Source organism: Salvelinus namaycush, chromosome 14, assembly GCF_016432855.1.
Source record: "Salvelinus namaycush isolate Seneca chromosome 14, SaNama_1.0, whole genome shotgun sequence".
Classification (NCBI taxonomy): Eukaryota; Metazoa; Chordata; class Actinopteri; order Salmoniformes; family Salmonidae; genus Salvelinus; species Salvelinus namaycush.
The window spans coordinates 33,289,634-33,310,704 of NC_052320.1; the positions used below are offsets into that span (position 1 = coordinate 33,289,634).

At 41.8% G+C, this 21,071-nt stretch overlaps 3 protein-coding genes across 6 annotated transcripts; 1 reads left to right on the forward strand and 2 right to left on the reverse strand.

Moving 5' to 3' along the window:
- Positions 1 to 126: 126 nt before the first annotated feature.
- Positions 127 to 2,058, reverse strand: taf10 (TAF10 RNA polymerase II, TATA box binding protein (TBP)-associated factor). Of its 3 annotated transcripts, XM_039008450.1 has the most exons (6): positions 1,949 to 2,058; positions 1,621 to 1,780; positions 1,134 to 1,291; positions 826 to 890; positions 589 to 703; positions 127 to 425 (listed from the first exon to the last, which is right to left on the reverse strand). In XM_039008450.1, exons 2-6 carry the CDS (start codon positions 1,751 to 1,753, stop codon positions 333 to 335), a joined length of 564 nt encoding a protein of 187 aa, XP_038864378.1. In that variant the 5' UTR covers positions 1,754 to 1,780; positions 1,949 to 2,058; the 3' UTR covers positions 127 to 332. The 3 variants fall into 3 exon arrangements, with proteins under 3 accessions (XP_038864378.1, XP_038864379.1, XP_038864377.1); XM_039008451.1 differs by having other exon boundaries at positions 127 to 422; positions 1,621 to 2,003; XM_039008449.1 differs by having other exon boundaries at positions 1,621 to 2,003.
- On the forward strand, positions 2,014 to 12,343 carry zgc:154075 (uncharacterized protein LOC556929 homolog). 2 transcript variants are annotated; one of them, XM_039008447.1, is made up of 14 exons: positions 2,014 to 2,099; positions 3,412 to 3,523; positions 3,780 to 3,864; positions 4,130 to 4,203; positions 4,398 to 4,457; positions 4,680 to 4,787; positions 5,042 to 5,098; positions 5,488 to 5,618; positions 5,725 to 5,779; positions 9,650 to 9,742; positions 9,955 to 10,089; positions 10,510 to 10,611; positions 10,999 to 11,160; positions 11,569 to 12,343. In XM_039008447.1, the coding sequence occupies exons 1-14, from the start codon at positions 2,050 to 2,052 to the stop codon at positions 11,686 to 11,688; spliced, it is 1,344 nt and encodes a 447-aa protein (XP_038864375.1). In that variant the 5' UTR covers positions 2,014 to 2,049; the 3' UTR covers positions 11,689 to 12,343. The 2 variants fall into 2 exon arrangements, with proteins under 2 accessions (XP_038864375.1, XP_038864376.1); XM_039008448.1 differs by having other exon boundaries at positions 2,016 to 2,099; positions 3,415 to 3,523.
- A 1,033-nt stretch (positions 12,344 to 13,376) lies between these two features.
- LOC120058709 (coiled-coil domain-containing protein 63-like) lies at positions 13,377 to 20,811 on the reverse strand. Its single transcript, XM_039007455.1, has 13 exons — positions 20,745 to 20,811; positions 20,497 to 20,596; positions 18,877 to 19,066; positions 18,056 to 18,178; positions 17,845 to 17,958; positions 17,676 to 17,743; positions 17,342 to 17,529; positions 16,876 to 17,022; positions 15,444 to 15,526; positions 14,475 to 14,643; positions 13,968 to 14,131; positions 13,650 to 13,704; positions 13,377 to 13,381 (listed from the first exon to the last, which is right to left on the reverse strand). The coding sequence occupies exons 1-13, from the start codon at positions 20,809 to 20,811 to the stop codon at positions 13,377 to 13,379; spliced, it is 1,473 nt and encodes a 490-aa protein (XP_038863383.1).
- Positions 20,812 to 21,071: the final 260 nt, after the last annotated feature.

A 21,071-nucleotide genomic window follows, 5' to 3' on the forward strand; every position in this document is an offset into this window, starting at 1 on the left:
CCACTCAAGAAAACATTTTTTGGGGGTACTAGTGTTATCGCGTCCAAATCATGGAGTATATAAACGACCCATAACTCTTCTCCTTGTACACCAGAGTGCATAAATGAAAAGGCACAATGTCAGAAATAAGTAATTGCCGAACATTTTATTTGTCTTAATAAAATATTACAAGCTCAAATTCACACAAAGCAAAGCATGCTCTACTTGGGGGAAAAAAAACGGAACAAAAGAGTGACTGCAATTAATATTCCATGGCCATCCTAAAGGACCATCATAAGGGGTTTATGAGGTGCAGAAACAGCAGAAGCTGCCAGACTGCATATGCCAATATCCTATGTGAAGTAATGAGGTTTCTTTACGTTGATGCCATACTCAGACAGGGCAGGGGAGAGGTCCTCCATGGTCAATGTGTACTTCTTGTCCTGCTTTGGGAGAGAAGAGGTGGGATGACGTAGTGAGAAACCAATCAACAATACAGTCATACTTGTGCATGAATAATTCTGTGCAACTCATGTAAACAGTTAATGTGTTCATTCACTGAGATGTATAGCCTATGTTGTGTTTTAATACCATCAGAAATGCACCAACCTTTGTCTTGTTCCTGGAGCTCCCAGAGGCAGTGCCCTTCATTTTACAATGCTGCAGGGCATCGTTAGCAATGTCTGAGATGAATTTCTGAGCTGCTAGGGAGACCAAACGGATTCTGAAAACGATGGGCATATATGTTGTTTACATTTGGAGCTCAAATGAGTTGCTATAACTGGTGTAAAAGCTGATAGATGGAGGACACTTTGCAGGTAAAGAGGTAAACAAGATGAGGCTTACATTCGCGGATCAGACGCCTCAAAGCCGGCCCGGTTGAGATAGTAGCCTGTCACTGCATCAGGGATCTGGCAAACAAATGGTTGGACTTAAGTCATTGTGATGCGTTTTGGTATGGTATTTTGTACCCTAGCATCACCACAATTGATACCGGAAGGACATTTATATGCTAAATATAAACTACTTACCCAAATATGCAATATGTATATAAGTAAATTGACTGTCGACATCAGCCTAGGTATGCGAAAAAAGTAATCTACATTTGTCTTCTCGTGAACTAATGTTACGACTTAAAAAGGGGTATGACTCACTGTAGGAGTGTAGTCCTCCAATTGCATGAGAAAGTCAGCCAGTGGTGTGGTGGAGATTATAGGCTTCACATCGCCGTTGGCAATGCCACCGGGAACATAGACACCATTGGACACGGATGTGTCAGATGATGGTGTAGCCATGGTAGCCGAGGTTGGGGCTGAAACAAAAAAACATATAATGACATGGTTTAATATCTTCCTAAATGTAGCTGAGATGTTGATAGCCAAGGTCCAGCTCTTGGCTAAGCTATGGACTGTTTTACAAAGCAGCAAGCAATGAACGTGCTAGATCTAAGATGGGTGTCAAGTTCTGTATAGTGCTATATGATGTGTGGGCTACTGTCCTTTTAGAATTTCAACAGTTCTGAGTCACTTTGGTTCTAGTTTGATTAGCTAGTAAATAGCAGACCATTCGTGTGTTGTGTAACCGGGTCTAAAGCCAGCTCATAAAGCTGTTTATAACCTCAAAATGAGTGGAAATACTTACCATTACTTATGGCAACCGAGGGGATACTGCTGACATTAGTTGCTGCATTGTTGTTAGTGATGCAATTACTGGATGTCGAGGAAATTAAAGAAGAGCCCCCTGGTATGACTGGCTGTGGAGTATCAACGTTCATATTGGTTGCTGGCTGCACCGCAGTTCGCTTGGTGAAATAGACAAAATCAAAAAATTAAGTTAGCTAGCTAGCTATAGTGAAAGGATTAAATTAACTGCCAAAAATACCCTTTTACAACAGTGTATGGGCAAATAGCGAAAAATAAAGATCATTCGTACACTATAATCGTGCTAGCAAACAGTGGCGTTAGCTTACGAAATTGTATTTTCACGCCTTCCGTGTGCATCAATTTCAATGTCCGGCATAACCATGTCTTATCCTACTATTGGTTCCCCCCCCCAGAAGAATGTGCGCAGATGCATCCACCGAATCTTGGATTCACTGAAGAAGACCACCGGTTTTTAAGGTAGGTAGACTACTGTAGCCTATATTGTATGCAAACGTTTGTAGAAAAAAAATATAGATCTGAATTTCGCGTTTTTTGTACACGGTCAAAGATAAACTCTGGCGTGAATAATGGTCGTTGTGTTTTTGTTGTTGAAATATTGCATCCCCGTTGAACCTTTAGCCTACTATTGCTGAGTTTTACATGTGACAGTCACGTTATCTTGTCAGTAAAGGGAAACAACGTACATGCTTTGTTTAAAAGATCGTCACTAGTTAACACAGTCACAGTCATAATTATGGCTAAACCCCGCCTATTTCTACAATATATTTTCTTACATTCTTACACATACATGTTATTCAATAATTTCATCCAAACTGCTTGTGTGCGTCAACGAGCTCCTATGAAATAGGTCTGAAATAGGTCTTGGTTCTATTTTTGACGGTTGACGCACTGCACGTCCAGCCTCTCCCATGTCATTGATTTTTAGGAGCATATACCCACGCAGGTGATTGGAAGCTGGCGGTCCACACTCCAGTCCAGTTGTTGGTGGTAATGCACCTTAAAGTTGGTTGCTAGCTGCCATATAAAGTCGATTACTAGAAACTATCTAAATTTCCCCATTTATCTGTGGATTAATTGTCGGATTAGATAACACACGATTTTGTGTGACTCAAAATTAGTCACAATTCTACAAAGATCCAGGGAAAAAAGGACCCTGCGCATTTCATGTAAAATAACAACCCAATGTTTATATCCCATGACAAATTTGCTAGCAACAGCAAGCTAGCTAGCTAAATGTCCATGAATGTTTCATGTGTTTCGACCTGTCTCCAAATTAATATAGTTGGTTCAGAGTTCGTTATGATATTATGATATTTCAACCTGCATGTTCTGATCGTGTCTGCTGTGGATGGACACAATCAACATGCGTGCCCGGTGTAGTTAGCATGTTAAAATCAGATTTGAAACCTTACCTTAACAACACTGCTAAGCTTGAATGAAGACCAAAAACCTCATATTTGTTTGCATGAATTTTTACAACATGGCCAATTATGACTTTGTGGCTGTGTTAACTAGTAACAACCTTGTTTAAAAGAATACATTATTAATGTAAACGTAAATAAAAGAAGTTCAACTAGGAAAACAAGAAATGAGTCATTCTTCAAATATAACTTGGCACAATAATATTTTTCACCATGCACGATCTATTACACAAAGCTCAGTCAATCTTAAGAGGATGTCCAGTCAACGACAACAATAGCATTAAACATCATATACATCAATAAATGAAACATGGCTGGTTTGAACTGATGTCTTCGTCATTTTGAAGCAGGGCCCAGAAAGACAGGATGGCATCACCTGTGGATGTCATTGTGGTGGGAGCTGGGAACCGTGGGGAGACGTACTCACACTTTGCCTCCCTCCAGCCTCAACGCATGCGAGTAAGGCTCCCCAACATCTCTCTACATCTGATCTTGTCAATATTGACTGAAATAACTTAATGAGTAGACCATCTGATCTTAGTGAGATATAGGCTTTCATTCCTGCTAGGCTAAATCATTCATCACTTCTTTCCATCAGAATTGAAGTGTGCTACCGATTAGTAGCCATTCGGTCTTGACTAAGGTTTTACATAAAAGTCATGATGATGATTATGATGATAATAATGGAAACAATGATAACTCAAATGAATTGTAGGTCATTGGAGTGGCTGAACCCAGGAAATTTGCACGGGAGAAACTTCAGAAGCAACACAGAATAGCAGATGTCAACGTGTTTGCTGGTATGAGTGAAAAATATTTAATTGTCGGTACACACCCATTTTCTCCCTCTCCTTTTTGATATACGCTGGATTGATTATTTGGTAGCACTTCATTTGAACTATACGTCATAACAGCGTCATATTATCACAAGCATGTCATAACAAATAAGCTCTCGTGGCATCTTGTGTCTCTGAATGTCAAGTACAAACCAGTATAATTTTGCATGCATTGTAATCAGTTATGAAAAGTGGTATGACATATGTTACTTATATTCCTCCTTCCCAGATTGGCATGGTATAGTACAAAGGGAGAAGTTTGCTGATGCTGTGTTCATTTGTACCCCAGACCGCCAACATAAGGTAATAGTAGTAGAGCATACTTGTTACTCAATTAATCAAATTTGGTATATCACAGAATCTGAGCAACCATTTCAACAGAACTATTTTAGGATGCTCAGTGTCTAGTATTTTGCCCATTGATGCTACAGCAGGCTAAGATTGAGAATCCATGATGGCTGTTCTGAGTGAGTGTGTGTTCTTGTCTTCTTGCCAAGAACCCCGCTGTGGCACTGGCAAAGAAAGGCTACCATATTCTTCTGGAGAAGCCCATGGCTGTGAGTGTTCCCCCAACCCCTGTAGAAACGATGTGTGTTGTTGTGATGTCTGATCAAGACAAGATCATTTCAGCTATCCTATACCAGCCCAGTACACGTAGTTTATACAATCAATCATATCTAGAGATATAGAAAGAGTGTGTCTGTGTCTGTACGTGTTTGTTTTTGTGGGCGTGCAGGCGTGTGTACGCACAGTGTCAAATGTATATTTTTTCATATTAGGTAACAGCTGAGGACTGCACAGAGATTGTAAGAACTTGCATTCAAAATGGTGTGATGCTAACAGTGTGCCATGTCCTCCGATATGACCCTGTCATTCACAAGATAAAAGTAAGTGTATATTCATTTATTTGAAATATTACAGTATGTTTTGCACAGATCTGTGCTTTTTGCGTAGCAAAAGTTTTTTTTCACTCAGCATCATTAGGACAGTGGCTACTGTGATTGGATTTAATGCCCAATCAGAGCTTGAGCGAAAATAGGCCTAGTAACAAGGTACTCCTCGCGGGATAGAAGCAGTCAAATCAATCTTGAGAAGAGCTGCCATATAGTGCGTTGCCAACGCTTTGGAATTGACCCCACAGGTGCTGATGGACAGTGGAGCGATTGGAGACCCGGTCCATATTCAACACCTAGAACCGGTAGGGATGTATTTACAATACTGTGTAAATTTTACATAATTTACATGGAGCATAGCCAGACCTGGGTTCAAGTGCTATTACTATAAAGTACTAATACTATTTAATTTATCTGTGTTTGAGCGATCTTGCCGTGCACAGTGGAACCAAGAGAATAAATAAATAAACTTCACTTAATAGAATAGTTGCAAAACTGCAAAGCACGCTCAACTAGGCTCTCCAGACAGGCTATAGCAAACGCTTATATCTATGGACGATTTCAAATAGTATATGAACCCAGGTCTTCGTACAGTATTGTACATTTGAATAGTGACCTCCACTCCACTCTCAGTGCAGCCTGCATGGGTTGAAGTATCTGCAAAGATTTCCATGGTTACTTTCTCCTGTTCTAGGTGGGTTTCTTTCACTTTGCCCACTCCTTTGTTCGAGGGAACTGGAGGAATGAGGCTGAGAGCTCATTTGCACTTCTGGCCAAATCCTGCCATGACATTGACTTGATACATCACTGGGCTGGAGGACGAAGGTAAAGAGGCAATGTTTTTAATTTTTTTATAAATAAAATAACAAGTTAATCAACTAATTTATTTGATCGACTGACAGCCCTATTAAAAAAAGCTTGTTCTTCACAGGTGTTTGAAAGTGTCATCATTTGGATCTCTCAGTCACTTCCGCAAAGAGAAAAGGGTGTGTGGTCTTCTCATATACATTTGGAAAGTATTGAGACTCCTTCACTTTTTTCACATTTTGTTACATTACAGCCTTATTCTAAAATGGATTAAATCGTTTTCCCCCCTCATCAATCTTCACATTATAGCCCATAATGACAAAGCAAAAACAGGTTTTTAGACCTTTGGCAGCAATTACAGCCTCAAGTCTTCATGGGTATGACGCTACAAGCTTGGCACACCAGTATTTGGGGAGTTTCTCCCATTCTTCTCTGCAGATCCTCTCAAGCTCTGTCAGGGTTGGATGGGGAGCGTTGCTGCACAGATATTTTCAGGTGTCTCCAGAGATATTCGATCGGGTTCAAGTCCGGGCTCTGGTTGGGCCACTCAAGGACATTCAGAGACTTATCCCGAAGCCACTCCTGCATTATCTTAGCTGTGTACTTAGGGTCGTTGTCCTGTTGGAAGGTGAACCTTCGCCCCAGTCTGAGGTCCTGATCGCTTTGGAGCAGGTTTTCATCAAGGATCTCTCTGTACTTTGCTCTGTTCATCTTTCCCTCGATCCTGACTAGTCTCCCAGTCCCTGCCGCTGAAAAACATCCCCACAGCATGATGCTGCCACCACCATGCTTCACTGTAGGGATGGTGCCACGTTTCCACCAGACGTGACACTTGGCATTCAGGCCAAAGAGTTTAATCTTGGTTTCATCAGACAAGAGAATCTTGTTTCTCATGGTCTGAGAGTCCTTTAGGTGCCTTTTGGTGAATTCTAAGTGGGCTGTCATGTGCCTTTTACTGAGGAGGGGCTTCCGTCTGGCTACTCTACCATAAATGCTTGATTGGTGGACTGCTGCAGAGATGGTTGTCCTTCCGAGCAGTTCTCCCATCTCCACAGAGGAACTCTGGAACTCTGTCAGAGTAACCATCGGTTTCTTGGTCACCTCTCTGAACAAGGCCCTTCTCCCCCGATTGCTCAGTTTGGCCAGGTGGCCAGGTCTAGGAAGAGTTGGTTGTTCCAAATGACACAATCTGGTCTCGGGGCTCTACGGACAATTCTGTCGACCTCATGACTTGGTTTGTGGGACCTTATGGGGGGACCTTATATAAACAGGTGTGAGCCTTTCCAAATCATGTCCAATCATTAGAATTTACAACAGGTGGACTCCAATCAAGTTATAGAAACATCTCAAGGATGATCAATGGAAACAGGATGCACCTGAGCTCAATTTCAAGTCTCACAGCAAAGGGACTGAATACTTATGTAAATAAGGTATTTTTTAAATTGTTTTTATTTGCAAAAAGATCTAAAAACCTGTTTTCACTTTGTCATTACGGGGTATTGTGTGTAGATTGATGAGGGGAAAATTATAATTTAATCAATTTTAGAATGAGTCTGTAACATAACAAAATGTGGGAAAAGTAAAGGGGTCTGAATATTTCCGAATGCACGTAATCAGAAAGGAAGTGGTACAACTATGTTTGTCTGTTTTGGACACTGAATGAACTCAAAATAGTTTTAAACAATGGGTTTGGCATGCCATTGAACAATAATACAGGCCCTGGAGTGATGACAACCATAGTTACATACACATGAATGAATGTGTTACTTTAACATATTAGCATCCGCATTCCCGTACCATCTCAAATACTTTATATATCATTTAGTTTTTAATATACTGGAATCACTGATTTCACAACTATTTGGACCCAAACTAGGGAAAATATGGATCGGTAAGGAAAACATTACAGCAACAGCAGATACAACCTTTACACAGAGTCACTGTGTCAGAATAACAGTACACCACAGGCGATACAGTGGGAGAACAGATGCTGCCCCATAAGCCTGAGAACTGACTGTAACTAACTCCTGGTGATTCTTTGTCTGGGAAAATATAGCTGACAAAGCATTGCATCACACTCCCACAACCACAACCCCATTTTCCTGCCTTACATCCACCTCTCCCGAAGCAGCTGATGTCCATGCATTTACATTTTATTTCCACTTTTGAGTTACCTTCTAATCATACTGTATTCATTCTGTGATATTATCATTTGTTGTATTAATGTTTGTTTGTAGATTGTTTTTGATTCTGTCAAAGGTACTCAACCCTCTTTGGCCCCTTTCGGACATAAGTCCACAATGAGCTTCCATTTTGTCCTACATAGTACACTGCTCAAAAAAATAAAGGGAACACTTAAACAACACAATGTAACTCCAAGTCAATCACACTTCTGTGAAATCAAACTGTCCACTTAGGAAGCAACACTGATTGACAATAAATTCCACATGCTGTTGTGCAAATGGAATAGACAAAAGGTGGAAATTATAGGCAATTAGCAAGACACCCCCAAAAAAGGAGTGATTCTGCAGGTGGTGACCACAGACCACTTCTCAGTTCCTATGCTTCCTGGCTGATGTTTTGGTCACTTTTGAATGCTGGCGGTGATCTCACTCTAGTGGTAGCATGAGACGGAGTCTACAACCCACACAAGTGGCTCAGGTAGTGCAGTTCATCCAGGATGGCACATCAATGCGAGCTGTGGCAAAAAGGTTTGCTGTGTCTGTCAGCGTAGTGTCCAGAGCATGGAGGCGCTACCAGGAGACAGGCCAGTACATCAGGAGACGTGGAGGAGGCCGTAGGAGGGCAACAACCCAGCAGCAGGACCGCTACCTCCGCCTTTGTGCAAGGAGGTGCACTGCCAGCGCCCTGCAAAATGACCTCCAGCAGGCCACAAATGTGCATGTGTCTGCTCAAACGGTCAGAAACAGACTCCATGAGGGTGGTATGAGGGCCCGACGTCCACAGGTGGGGGTTGTGCTTACAGCCCAACACCGTGCAGGACGTTTGGCATTTGCCAGAGAACACCAAGATTGGCAAATTCGCCACTGGCGCCCTGTGCTCTTCACAGATGAAAGCAGGTTCACACTGAGCACATGTGACAGACGTGACAGAGTCTGGAGACGCCGTGGAGAACGTTCTGCTGCCTGCAACATCCTCCAGCATGACCGGTTTGGCGATGGGTCAGTCATGGTGTGGGGTGGCATTTCTTTGTGGGGCCGCACAGCCCTCCATGTGCTCGCCAGAGGTAGCCTGACTGCCATTAGGTACCGAGATGAGATCCTCAGACCCCTTGTGAGACCATATGCTGACACATCCACATTTGTGGCCTGCTGGAGGTCATTTTGCAGGGCTCTGGCAGTGCACCTCCTTGCACAAAGGTGGCGGTAGCGGTCCTGTTGCTGGGTTGTTGCCCTCCTACGGCCTCCTCCACGTCTCCTGATGTACTGGCCTGTCTCCTGGTAGCGCCTCCATGCTCTGGACACTACGCTGACAGACACAGCAAACCTTTTTGCCACAGCTCGCATTGATGTGCCATCCTGGATGAACTGCACTACCTGAGCCACTTGTGTGGGTTGTAGACTCCGTCTCATGCTACCACTAGAGTGAGAGCACCGCCAGCATTCAAAAGTGACCAAAACATCAGCCAGGAAGCATAGGAACTGAGAAGTGGTCTGTGGTCACCACCTGCAGAATCACTCCTTTTTTGGGGTGTCTTGCTAATTGCCTATAATTTCCACCTTTTGTCTATTCCATTTGCACAACAGCATGTGAAATTTATTGTCAATCAGTGTTGCTTCCTAAGTGGACAGTTTGATTTCACAGAAGTGTGATTGACTTGGAGTTACATTGTGTTGTTTAAGTGTTCCCTTTATTTTTTTGAGCAGTGTATAATGGTGGGTTTCCGAAAAGCTTTGTAGCACTAAGATCATCTTTCGTCCATTGCCTACAACGGATTTGCTGTAAATGATGTGAGTGCTACGACGCTTTCGGGAAACCCACCCTAGAATAGTCAAAGGTGATTCAGTGCTAAAGAGTTTTTCCTCCAGCCACCAGGTGCTGCAGACCGCTGCCTAGACTGCCCTGTAGAGGAATCTTGCCCATATTCTGCACGCAAGATCTACCTGGACAGAGTCAAACAGGTTTTTCCATTCATGTCAATTACATTTGATTTGTCCCACGAGGGGCAATTATTATTCAGGGCAAGCAGTGTAAATTAGAAGGCACATAGAAAATGACCGTGTGTGTGTATCTATATCTGTGTCAATCAATCAAATGTAATTATAAAGCCCTTTTTACATCAGCAGTTATCACAAAGCACTTTACAGTAACCCGGCCTGTGTGTGTCTCTCAGGGCTGTGTGGGCTGGCCCGTGTCTGTGATATGTTCCAGCTCTCTCCCAGACATTGAGTCTGTGACCGAGGCTCTGAAATCAGGGCCGTACGGCCGCTGTGTCTACCAGTGTGACAACGACGTCTGCACCAACCAGGTAAGACTGACCACCATCTGGCTAGCCGCTAGTGCAGAGAAACCATGCTTAGAAAAAGGTTTATCCTACATTTATACATCTACACGTATTATTATTTATTACTCGGTATTTCACCTTTATTTTAACAGGATATCTCCTTTAGAATAAGTATCTCTTTCGTAACAGAGACCATTCCAAGTGTCAGAAGAGAGGTTACAGAATTGTAAATTAAGTCCTGCACACTTTTGTTGTATTTAAATTAAGTTTATGCTTCGGTCAGAAATAATAATACAAGCATTTCACTACACCCGCAATAACATCTGCTAAACACATGTATGTGAAAAATACAATTTGATTTGATTTGGATTTGATATAGGCTCAAGTCGACACAGCTCCTCTCTTTATCTCTCTTCTCTCACCTTGTTGTACCTGGGTGTACAGGTGGTGAACATGGAGTTTGAAGGGGGTCTTACAGCTGCTTTTTCCATGGTGGCATTTACAGAGGAGATATGTAAGCGGAGAACCACCATCTATGGCAGCAAGGTACTGTAGCACTCCAGTCCAGAGACAATCTTGAATAATCCAAGATCAAGTTAAATCATTATGAATAATTCATTGTTGATCATTAATATGCCACTTGTGTGATTGGAATCAATGTGATATGATAAGATACGGATATTGATTGAATAGAAAGAGATAGATTATGAATATTGATTGGACACACACAAACTGCAATAGTTTATTGACCTGAATTTCTGTGTCATAGTTTATGAACTTTATCTCTCTCTGGAATATTTATCCTTATAATCATCTGTATTTGTAGTAACATCCAGCTCTAGCTTTACTGCATCTGGCTACTGTCTGATTTTAGTACATAAAGATAACCTGCAAACATTTTCTTATCATGTAATGATTGCTTTGTTCCTATAGGGGGAGCTGTCGTGTGACGGACATGAGATTCGAGTGTTTGACTTCCTCACAGGGAGGGCCACCAAGCACACAGCAGAGACTTGCGCCCCAGGGGCCTTTGGCATGGGCGGGCACGGCGGGGCAGACTACCAACTGGTGGAAGCCTTCATCTCTGCTGTGGCGGTGAGTGCTGGGAGCCTGTGTGAATGTCAACATTGAGGGACAATATTTTTTTTTCACTTGAGATCTGTTCTTTGACTTAGGCTTGTGTTAATTATGATTAACACAAGCCTAAAAATTGATGTCGTGGAACAAAATGTTATTTGAGTTATCTAGATCGTTGTTAGGATTCAATCAAACCCCATTGTGAAATTTACACTGTTGCAGTACCTGGTTCAATAAAATCACAGAATGGTATTGGGTGCTGTAAAAACTCTTAACCTAACTCTTTACCTGAAGGGGGTATACAAAAGGCATTCATAACACCTTTAAAAAAAGTCATGACACCTTTTGCAGTATCACTCATAGTAACCTTACATTATACTCATGTGGATGGGAAAAATGTGACTCGTGTTTGTGTGTGTCGCGTAGAGTGGAGATGCATCTTTTATCCGTTCCGGACCAGAGGAGACTCTACTGAGCCACAAGCTGGTGTTTGAGGCTGAGCGGGCTCGACTGGAGAGCAAGGTGGTGTTCTGTGGGACTGACTAGGACTAGACGTCAACATGAACGGTGACGTGAAGGGACATAATCATTTTGATCATCAACATTAATGATTCAACTCTAATGATTATGACAGAGCTCACTCAGGCAGCACATGAAAATGATGAAGTAACTGGATATTTAATTTTACTGTTATGTAATTTGTAGCTAGGCCTAGTGATGAGATTGTTTAATTCAAGGATTGTTTTGTGCACATTCCATGAAAATGATTTTCTTAACAAAATGTGATGATGTATGTACTGTTTGTCATGTCAGCAACTGTTTTAATGTGAGAAACTGATTTTCAAAGAATCAGATATTTTGCCAGTTTTTAAAAATGTTGATTGTGTGTTTGTTCTAATATCGTGTATGAAACTGGAATCAAGGCCCCCTCGAAAGTGCTTTTGAAATTACACACATGTAGCGTATCTAAGCAAACATCTATAAATACACTCCATGCACTTACCAAAAATGGCTCTTTTGCCATATTGTACTTTGCTCTACATTACTCTTCTTTTGTATCGTCATTAGCACAGTATAGATGATACCAATTCTTGCTCCAAGACGCTGCCAATTTGGATAACCGAAAAAGACGTTTGTGCTGATTTATTGGCACGTTGAACCATGTTGCACGCCATAGTAAAAATAAAATGTCTTATCTGAATTCCGAGGCTGGCATTTATTCTGATTTAAATTATTTATTATACATCTTTAAACGCTTACACCACAGAATATTTTATTTGATGAACAAATAATGAATACTTCAATTATTTTAAACTAAATTTTGCAACTAATGAAGCATTATAAAAGTAACAGATTATGAATGGCTCATGAAAGCAGGGCTGTGATGCTGCTTTCCACAGGAGTGGGCCTCCTGCGGTCCCCCAGTCTGCAGCTACCAGGGACGAGGTCAGACTACCAGGGATGAGGTCAGATTACCAGGGACTAGGTCAAGGTACCAAGGATGAGGTCTGTCTATCTACCAGGGATGAGGTCAATAAACTATTTCCTTGTGTGTCCAATCAATATTCATAAAGGGATGATGAGTTCAGAGTCCTAGGGAGCCATGGTGGATTCTGCTGGCCACAACGCTGAGTTTGGAGTCTGATTTTCGGACCTCTGGTCGGACGATCTTTGCCTTCCTCTGCATCTGTGGCAGAAAACAACCCAATGAGACAGTATTTTGTTATGTGTGCGGTAGGAAATTCAGAATGCTATCAACCCATAGTATTACAATAACAATGATCAGGTATGGATGATATTTATAATTGTGGACACTATTTTGCTACCAATTGAGGGTTAAACTAGAGTCAGGTAGGCCATCCCCGGCTATATGATTGTGGTGGTCCATGTTGATTGAAGGGAAGGCCTCACCCTCGTCATTACCAGCGGGAGCAGCTCTTCCTTGGAGAGGGGCTTCACCTGGTCTGTTAGCAGGGACTCCTCTGGGTCATTGTTATCCCTAAAATAGTAGTAGTCTTACATTACCACCATAAAGTTAAACTATAAGTTATATTTCTATGGTTAACACACTTCCAAGTATTGCTTTCACTTACTATTTCCTTATGAACGTGAGAAACTGAAAATGTAGGTCCTACTCCTAAAATAGGCTCTTAAAATAGCACACTGCCCTGGAATAGCACACTAGTTTGTCCTCCGGCAAGGTTGTGAATACAGTTGGGCAGGTTAAAAAGTTTCTAAGCTGCAGCACAAGTAAAACAAAAAAAACATGAGCTGCAAAGTGGATATAACTGCATCGTCGGGGATATATTTCAGAAACAGAACCACATGTATTTTATAGGTTATTGTTACAGGATTGCAAACAAACTTGCTGCTGTCCCATTGACTGTTCATTGGCATCCCTTTCCGGCATTAGATGTAGCAGCTTCTATATTGAACACACACACACAGACAGACATACCCAGAAGTGGGAGGCTCAACCGTTTTGTTTTGCCTAGGCAGTGGTGGACTTTGCCCTAGGAGGTGCCTGGCAACCATTCTAGGATTGTAATCTTTATCAAGGTCCTGGAGCAGAGACAGAGAACAACATAAAATGTTTCAAGGGCAACACTTCACTGAGGCTCTGTTCACTTCTAAAATCCATACTTCCACCCTCCCTCCACTGATGTAGCCTATCCCTGATCTGACACAATTTGATAGTAGTAGTAGGTTTCCACTACATTACAATAGCTTTCATCAATCCAGTCCTATCGGATCCATTCTTACTCCAGAGAAGTAATGAAGGAGGGATGGATGCATTTTAAATAACCTTGTGACATTGAAATGACCTTGGAGCTGAGGAAAGACTGCAAAGTCAGCAGCTCGTTGGTCCTGCGCTCCACCAATCCCAGGTAAGTCATAATGGTGCTGTCCCGGATCCCGGTCGAGGAGCCTAACTTGTCTTCGATCACTGACCGGTCACAGTCTATGTTGTGGCACACACTGTCTATTCCTGGTGCACGGAAACACACAAGAAGAATTGAGGGTTCTTCTCAATCTGGTTGTCTAAAGAAGCAGATAGAAACTGGCACTCGGCGAGTCTCTTCACTGCAATGAGAGACAAGACCACCAGGAGGTGCACATTTTGTTACAGCCCAGCACTAACACACCCTTGATTTAGTTGAATTTGAAGAAAAAAATAAGTTAGTAGTAATAGTTATATTAGTTATAGTAGTATAAGTACCAAAAGTCATAGTAAGTAGCTTATTAAGGCCTCCACAGGAAGGGAAGTCATAGCCGTAAGATGTAGATAGTTCTGGGCTGAAACAAAACAAACCATTCTTTCCCATCCATACCTGTCTTCAGCTGGTTGAGGATCTTGCCCACTGAGGTGATGCGTTGCTGGTAGCCTCCCATCTGCTGCTCTGTGGCCTGCTGCTGCACACTGACCCCCCGAAGCACGGCCCTGCTCTCCTCATGCTGCCTGCGCTCCTCTCTGGAAAACACCTCCATCTCACAGCGGATCTGTGACACACACACACACCAAAACACAACTGCCTGGTCTCATAGACTAGATGTAACATAGTAAATGTAAATCTGTAACACCCAAATTAGTATGATATGTTACGTTTGGTATGGTTACATAAGACAGGTAGTTACTTAAGGCAAAAACGAAACTAGAGTGGTTGGTCGGGGTGGATGGGTAGGCACATAACGGACAATCTCATCACGGACAACTTTTGCATTTTAGCTATTTAACAACTTTTCAACTACTTAGCATGTTAGCTAACCCTTCCCCTAACCCTTTTAGCTAACCTTAACCCTTTAACCTAACTCCTATATTTAACCCCTAGCCAGCTAGCTAACGTTACCAACCTAGCTAGAATTTGTAACATATACGTTTTGCAAACTTGTAAGATATTGAAAGTTTTGCTAATTCGTAACATATTGTACAAATTGTAATTCATAACGTATCATACAAAATGGGTGACGGACATTCACAAATTAATACATACCATACGAAGCGTAACATATCATACAAAAATAAATGTCTCGGATGTACATACAGAATAATATGAAATGCTCTGAGATCAGGTTGAACACAAAAGTAGAAGAGGCACCTAATGGACACATGAATGCACAATAATACACACACGTAGAACTCACACATGCACACACTCCTCCAATTAGTTGGCTACATTTAACAAAGTGTCCAAATAGAAAGGAAGGTGCCCTGTAGTTTACTGTGTGCATTAAAGCACAACATCCAAAGAAATTACTTATTTCAAAGGTAAACATGCATGTAGTTTCAATTTCATACAGACCTGGTTGATTTCGTCCTTCAAGGTCTCGGCTTCGTTGTTCTGTTCGTTAACAAAGTTTAGCAAAGCAAAATTCTTGTCTTCAACTGTAGGATGCAGAAACACAAAAGGTATTTATCACAGTTACAAATATAACAGAATAGATCTTAGATGGCCTCGTGTCAACACAGATCTTGTTTAACCCTCAAACTACCGACTGGGATATATATTTTTTATCATAGCCTAAAGGTGGTTCATTAAATTCTTCAAATTTGTCAATCAACTTGTTCATAATATCAAGTCATACATATCCTCAGAGGGTGGAGCGATCTTGACCGGATAAACAGATCACATGCACCTTCGCCTATGGTTATAACTACTAGGTATGACCGTGTACAAAATCTAAATTAGTTATATGCTTAGTTGCAGTCAAAACAGCTCATAAAAGTCTGTCAGTGCTATGAATACTTGGTAGAACTGTAATTACAGAAACCAGCAACTTTCTGAATTTGCACAGTGCTGTAATACATTTATTACACTTAACCCCATAGCAATTGGGGTTAAGTGCCTTGCTCAAGGGCACATCGACAGATTTTCCACCTAGTTGGCTGCAGGGATTCGAACCAGAGAACATTGTTACTAGCCCAACGCTCTTAACCGCTAGGCTACCTGCCGCATATTGGTGTTTATTCTACAAAAAATGTGATTATATGGAAAATGTTATAGAAATACCAGAACTCATACAATACCCTCCAATATTCTATATTTGCAACTTATGGTATTTTGGTTGCTATAACATTTGGTTGGAAGTGAATTTGAGGGTTTGGCTTGCTTTTTTAAGCATTCTGCCATAGGCCCTACCACTCCCATTGTTACACAAGCAGCAATGCTAATGTTGGCTGTGGGGTAAGTAAATAAAGAAAACTAGGCCATCTCTCACTTATTGTCAATAACATTAAGTATAGGCTATTTCAAATGTTGTTTTTTACCACAAATATGGCAACGTTAATATTTACTTCAAAATTCAAAAAAACGAAATGATACTACAATCAAATGGTTGTAAATTAGCTTTTTATTAATAATGTGGATTATACTTTTGAAAAATGCTGCACATTATATAAGGGAAAAATGTATATCTTAATTTGACAGATTATGCTAATTAACTATACTTTTACTGGTTATTTTTATTGTTTTATTTCAGATAACATTATTTACATGTCTAATGATGTTTTAAAATAATTAAGTTGATATTTTGCTATGATTGTTGCTTTTTCCAATAGTTTGTAAAATGTATGTAAAATATGTTGGTAGTTTGAGAGTTAAGGAGCATACTCGAGGGCCTAAAATATGAGGACGGCATATTTCCTTATCATATTTCCATAATAAAGTAGTAAATGCGATTATTTTGAAGTTAAGAGGTGCCCCTTTGCTGAGGAGACATGGCTTTGTGACTCACTCTGAATGAAGGTCCCCACCAGCTTGTGCAGGTCCTCCTCCCCTGTGACACAGTGGATCTTGTGGAAGGTCTCCTGCAAGGAATCGAGAGTCCCAAAAGTCCCTCCCTGAGTGTCCAGTCCCAGTCTCCTGCGCTGCCTCTCCTCAACTAAAGACAGAGGTTAGAGGTAAGAATCAGACAGATATAAGTCAGACTTACATAAAGCAGTACACCATCAACTCAGTGCACCAAATCAGAACTATTCAACTATTGCTTATTCTGCGTTGCATTCGGCTATTAAATAAAATAATCGGTCTGCTGAAAAGCCATTGCGCTGTGTATTTGATTTAGTAATTTGTCATTTTGTAATTGTTGTCATTGTGTGAATTAAAGCATACAGGTATAATGCTCTGTCACTTGTCATAAGCATGTATAAGCCTTTATAATGTCTTATAACAAGGCTTATAATAAGTATCTCATCTATGACCCTGTCTGCGGCTCAGGTCCTGGCCCTCCTCCTGGCTGCTGCACTCGTTGCCCTTGATGCTCATGAAGGTCTTTAGGCGGTGGTCGTGGGAGATGACCCGCTGCAGCTCGCTCACCTCCGTGCCATACTGGGTCAGGTCCTTCACCTTTTTCTCCTTCAGCAGCATCCGTTTGCACCGAGCCTCCACTCTGAAGGATCATATTCATGAGGGCACACCATCTTAAAAAAAAAGCTCAGGTAGTCCCTCCCTGTTTTAGTCTGTTTTCTACAATGCAGACCAAATAACCTTTTTCTACTCAAAAACACATCAACACAAAAAAGCTGTATGTATTACCTGGCCTCAAAAGCAGCAGTGGACTGAGCCATCATGTCTCGGATGTCCTTGCGAATCTCCTGCAGCTCCTGAATTACAAACAGGAACACAACATTGCTCAGTGAGTTGGGTGCATCCCAATTCATTACCCATTCTAGTAATTTGATTTTTATGGTGCTGTGAGCCTTACCCTCTCCATCCTGCAGTAGAGGTGGAGGAACTGCTTCCTCTCCACGTGCAAGATCTTCAGCTCCTCTCTCAGCTGCCCGTTCTTGGCCAAAAGCTTGTTGAAGCGAACACGACCCTGGTGCAAAGACATGGGTGGCATGTCAACACCATGACAATTCCATAAGGAGTTGGCAAGAGCGCAGAAACAGACTGGCACTCAGGCTACTGCTAACCCTGTCCAGTTTGTTCTCCAGGATGAGGCTGTTCTTCAGTGTCTGGTTTGCCTCCGACTTCTGACTGTGGTATGTGGTGCTCCCTCTCCTCTGGCCAGCCAGCTTACTCTCCCAAGTCAAAATCTACCACAGAAGAAGCAGATAAAAGCAGATAAGCAATTAAATCTGGTTACCTAAGTAATATCACTAGGTATTTGATCAAGAATAAAACATTGTCAATTGGAGCTGATTAAAATAAAATAAATTTGAAAAAGATATAGGCCTGTGTAAAGGACTTCATGCTGTTTGCTTAGCGCTTCTACCTGATTCAGCTTATACCAAGACTCAAATCTAGGAACTCTGCGCTATTGAAAAAAGGCCTTATTCAACAGAGCTAGGGGCGACACTGCAGGCTGAGGAATGAGTTTCACAAGTCCTCATCTGCTACATTCCCCCTCCAAACTCACTCCACAGCAATCCCAGCGGTTGAGCTGAGTGCAGCTGCAGATCCGGGTCACAGCACCATTGTAAAGGATGTCACGCTTCTTGCTTAGTGAGTACTGCTTCTCCTCTGATTCAGCTCTCAAACTCACAACCTCCCAAACACATGACCGCCCTCCTAAAAAGTTCCAACCCATCGCGCTATTGAAAAAAGCCTTCAACAGGGCAAGGGGCGACACTTCAGGCTGCTGAAAGAGTTTCCCCTCTGCTACACCTGCAGGTTTGGGGGTAAAGTCAGTTTCTAGCATGGGTAGGATGAGGTTAAACTATCATGAATTCCTGATTATCTGGGCAATTCACATCTATGATGTTTGTAACAAAGCAATCGTCAATACAAACACCTCCTGTCTCAGATAAGCCATTTTCCCTTGTTCAGAGTCGAGCTGCTCCACCACCCTGTCGCGGTACACCAGCATGCTGCTCAGATTTTGCGTGGCGTCTGTGTCATCCCAGCATTGAAATGGACTCTCTGAGACACGCAGGCTACGGAGAAGTTCCTCGCGTTCACCATGGAGCCTTTGGATCTCCCTCCTGGTTGGGTAACAGACATGCATCGTTTCAGTGTCAAAGGAAGAAGCCATGTGCTTGTGTCATACTGGACTTAGTGCTCTTACTAGAGACAGCGTTATCCCTGATATGGAGGAACACTGTACTACACTTAATCATACTGTTTTAAAAATCTTTTGTTAGCAATTAAGCCAGTTCAATTGACAGTGGCTGGGCTGGCCACATTTCTCCAACTAAACTCCTTTTTATTACATTTTGCATTTACATTTTAGTCATTTAGCAGACGCTGTAACGATCGTCGTCATATTCCTCCTCCTCGGATGAGGAGGAGCATGGATCAGACCAACACGCAGCGAGGTATGTGGACATAATGATTTATTAGACAAACGACGAAACACAAAATAACACTTTAGAAAACAAAATAACAAAACGAACTAAACAGACCTAAACTTACGAACTTACATGAAACGAAGAACACACGAACAGGAACAGACAAACCGAAAACAGTCCCGTGTGGTAACATGTACTGACACGGAAGACAACCACCCACAACAAACAATGTGAAACAACCTACCTTAATATGACTCTCAATCAGAGGAAACGCCAAACACCTGCCTCTAATTGAGAGCCATACCAGGCAACCCATTAACCCAACATAGAAAACACATAACATAGACTACCCACCCAAAACTCACGCCCTGACCAATTAAACACATACCAAACAACAGAAAACAGGTCAGGAACGTGACAGACGCTCTTATCCAGAGTGACTTACAGTTAGTGTGTTCATCTTAAGAAAGCTAGGTGAGAAAACCACATCTCAGTCATAGTAAGTACATTTTTCCTCAAAGTAGCCTTCAGCAAAGTCAGTGCTAGTAGGAAAAAATAGTATTACTTCACGAAAAGCAAGGGCGTCATTTATTTAAAACAAATGGGGGGGGGGGGGTATTAAAGACGCACTCCAGCTATTTTTGAACTTTTCCTTTTGAAAAACAATATCCCACGTATAAATACAGTAATGAACACACGTAAGGATAAAATAGTATTATTTTGAGCAAATAATGTTTTTTCAGACACAACTGCAAACTTCAAGGAGTAGGCCATTCAAGGAGTTGGTCTTATGGCGCTCTCTGATGTCATCGGCCTCCCCCTCTAGCAATAGAGAACAAGACAAAAATCCTAATTTCATGATGCTACCTGGACCACCTATTAAGATGTGCCTTTTGCTAAGTAAATCAGGTGATAAATGAGGTAAAAAGGAGACTGGAGTAGGGGGGGGGGGGACAAGTGACCAGAGGTGGCAGAATGGAGTTCACATGTCCCACAATAAGTTGTCATGGGCATACAGTATAGTTTCAATGTCCAGGTAAACATAGCAAAAGACAACTTTAGAGGTACACTGAATCTTAAGTAATCTTCAATGTTTTCAGTCTTTAAGACGAAAATATCCTCACAGCTGTCTGCGAATGAGATCCTGTGATTCTACGCTGTACGCCTGCCTGTCTCCTTCCATGATGCGAAACTGTCTCTGGAGTTTGCTCAACTCTGTCTCAGCTGCAACACACAACTTTGAAAACTGGTAAGTGTATCCCAATGTTTTATGGGATAAAAATGGGTAGGATATCAGATAAAAGGACATTTCTTAGTCATGCAACAGATGCTATTGAGTGCTTGTAGGTAGGTGAACTGTGAAAACGCATACCTAAGAGATCAATATCGATCTCACTGCTGTCAGAGTTGACTCTACAAGCTGATCTTCTGCGACGCATGGTGGTGATTGTTCTGGAGGAGAGAAATTCAGATCACATCATGTGATATGATAAAGGGGACCATGTCTATGTTCCCTCAGCCCTTTGTTCCCTGGGCCCTATGCCTGGGGGAACATAGAGCTGAGGGAACATTGGGGTGAGGGAATATAGGTTGAGGGAACATAGGGCCATAAGGCTGAAGGAACATAGGGTGGACCCCTGATAAAGTTAGCTATGCCTAACATCATATAATTGCTATATGCTTACCTGATATGCATTTA

Excerpts from the sequence above, each read along its gene's own strand:
- LOC120058709 (XM_039007455.1), bottom strand. The coding sequence starts at position 20,811 with ATGCGTCGCAGAAGATCAGCTTGTAGAGTCAACTCTGACAGCAGTGAG. Across the intron at positions 17,959-18,055 it reads TGGAGAACAAACTGGACAGG|GGTCGTGTTCGCTTCAACAA; the intron begins GTTAGCAGTAGC and ends TCTTTGCACCAG. Across the intron at positions 14,132-14,474 it reads CCTCAACCAGCTGAAGACAG|GAATAGACAGTGTGTGCCAC; the intron begins GTATGGATGGGA and ends TCCGTGCACCAG.
- zgc:154075 (XM_039008447.1), top strand. The coding sequence starts at position 2,050 with ATGCATCCACCGAATCTTGGATTCACTGAAGAAGACCACCGGTTTTTA. Across the intron at positions 5,780-9,649 it reads ACTTCCGCAAAGAGAAAAGG|CCACCAGGTGCTGCAGACCG; the intron begins GTGTGTGGTCTT and ends TTTTTCCTCCAG. Across the intron at positions 11,161-11,568 it reads CCTTCATCTCTGCTGTGGCG|AGTGGAGATGCATCTTTTAT; the intron begins GTGAGTGCTGGG and ends TGTGTCGCGTAG.
- taf10 (XM_039008450.1), bottom strand. The coding sequence starts at position 1,753 with ATGAACGTTGATACTCCACAGCCAGTCATACCAGGGGGCTCTTCTTTA. Across the intron at positions 1,292-1,620 it reads CTCGGTTGCCATAAGTAATG|CCCCAACCTCGGCTACCATG; the intron begins GTAAGTATTTCC and ends TTTTTGTTTCAG. Across the intron at positions 891-1,133 it reads TGGAGGACTACACTCCTACA|ATCCCTGATGCAGTGACAGG; the intron begins GTGAGTCATACC and ends TTTGTTTGCCAG.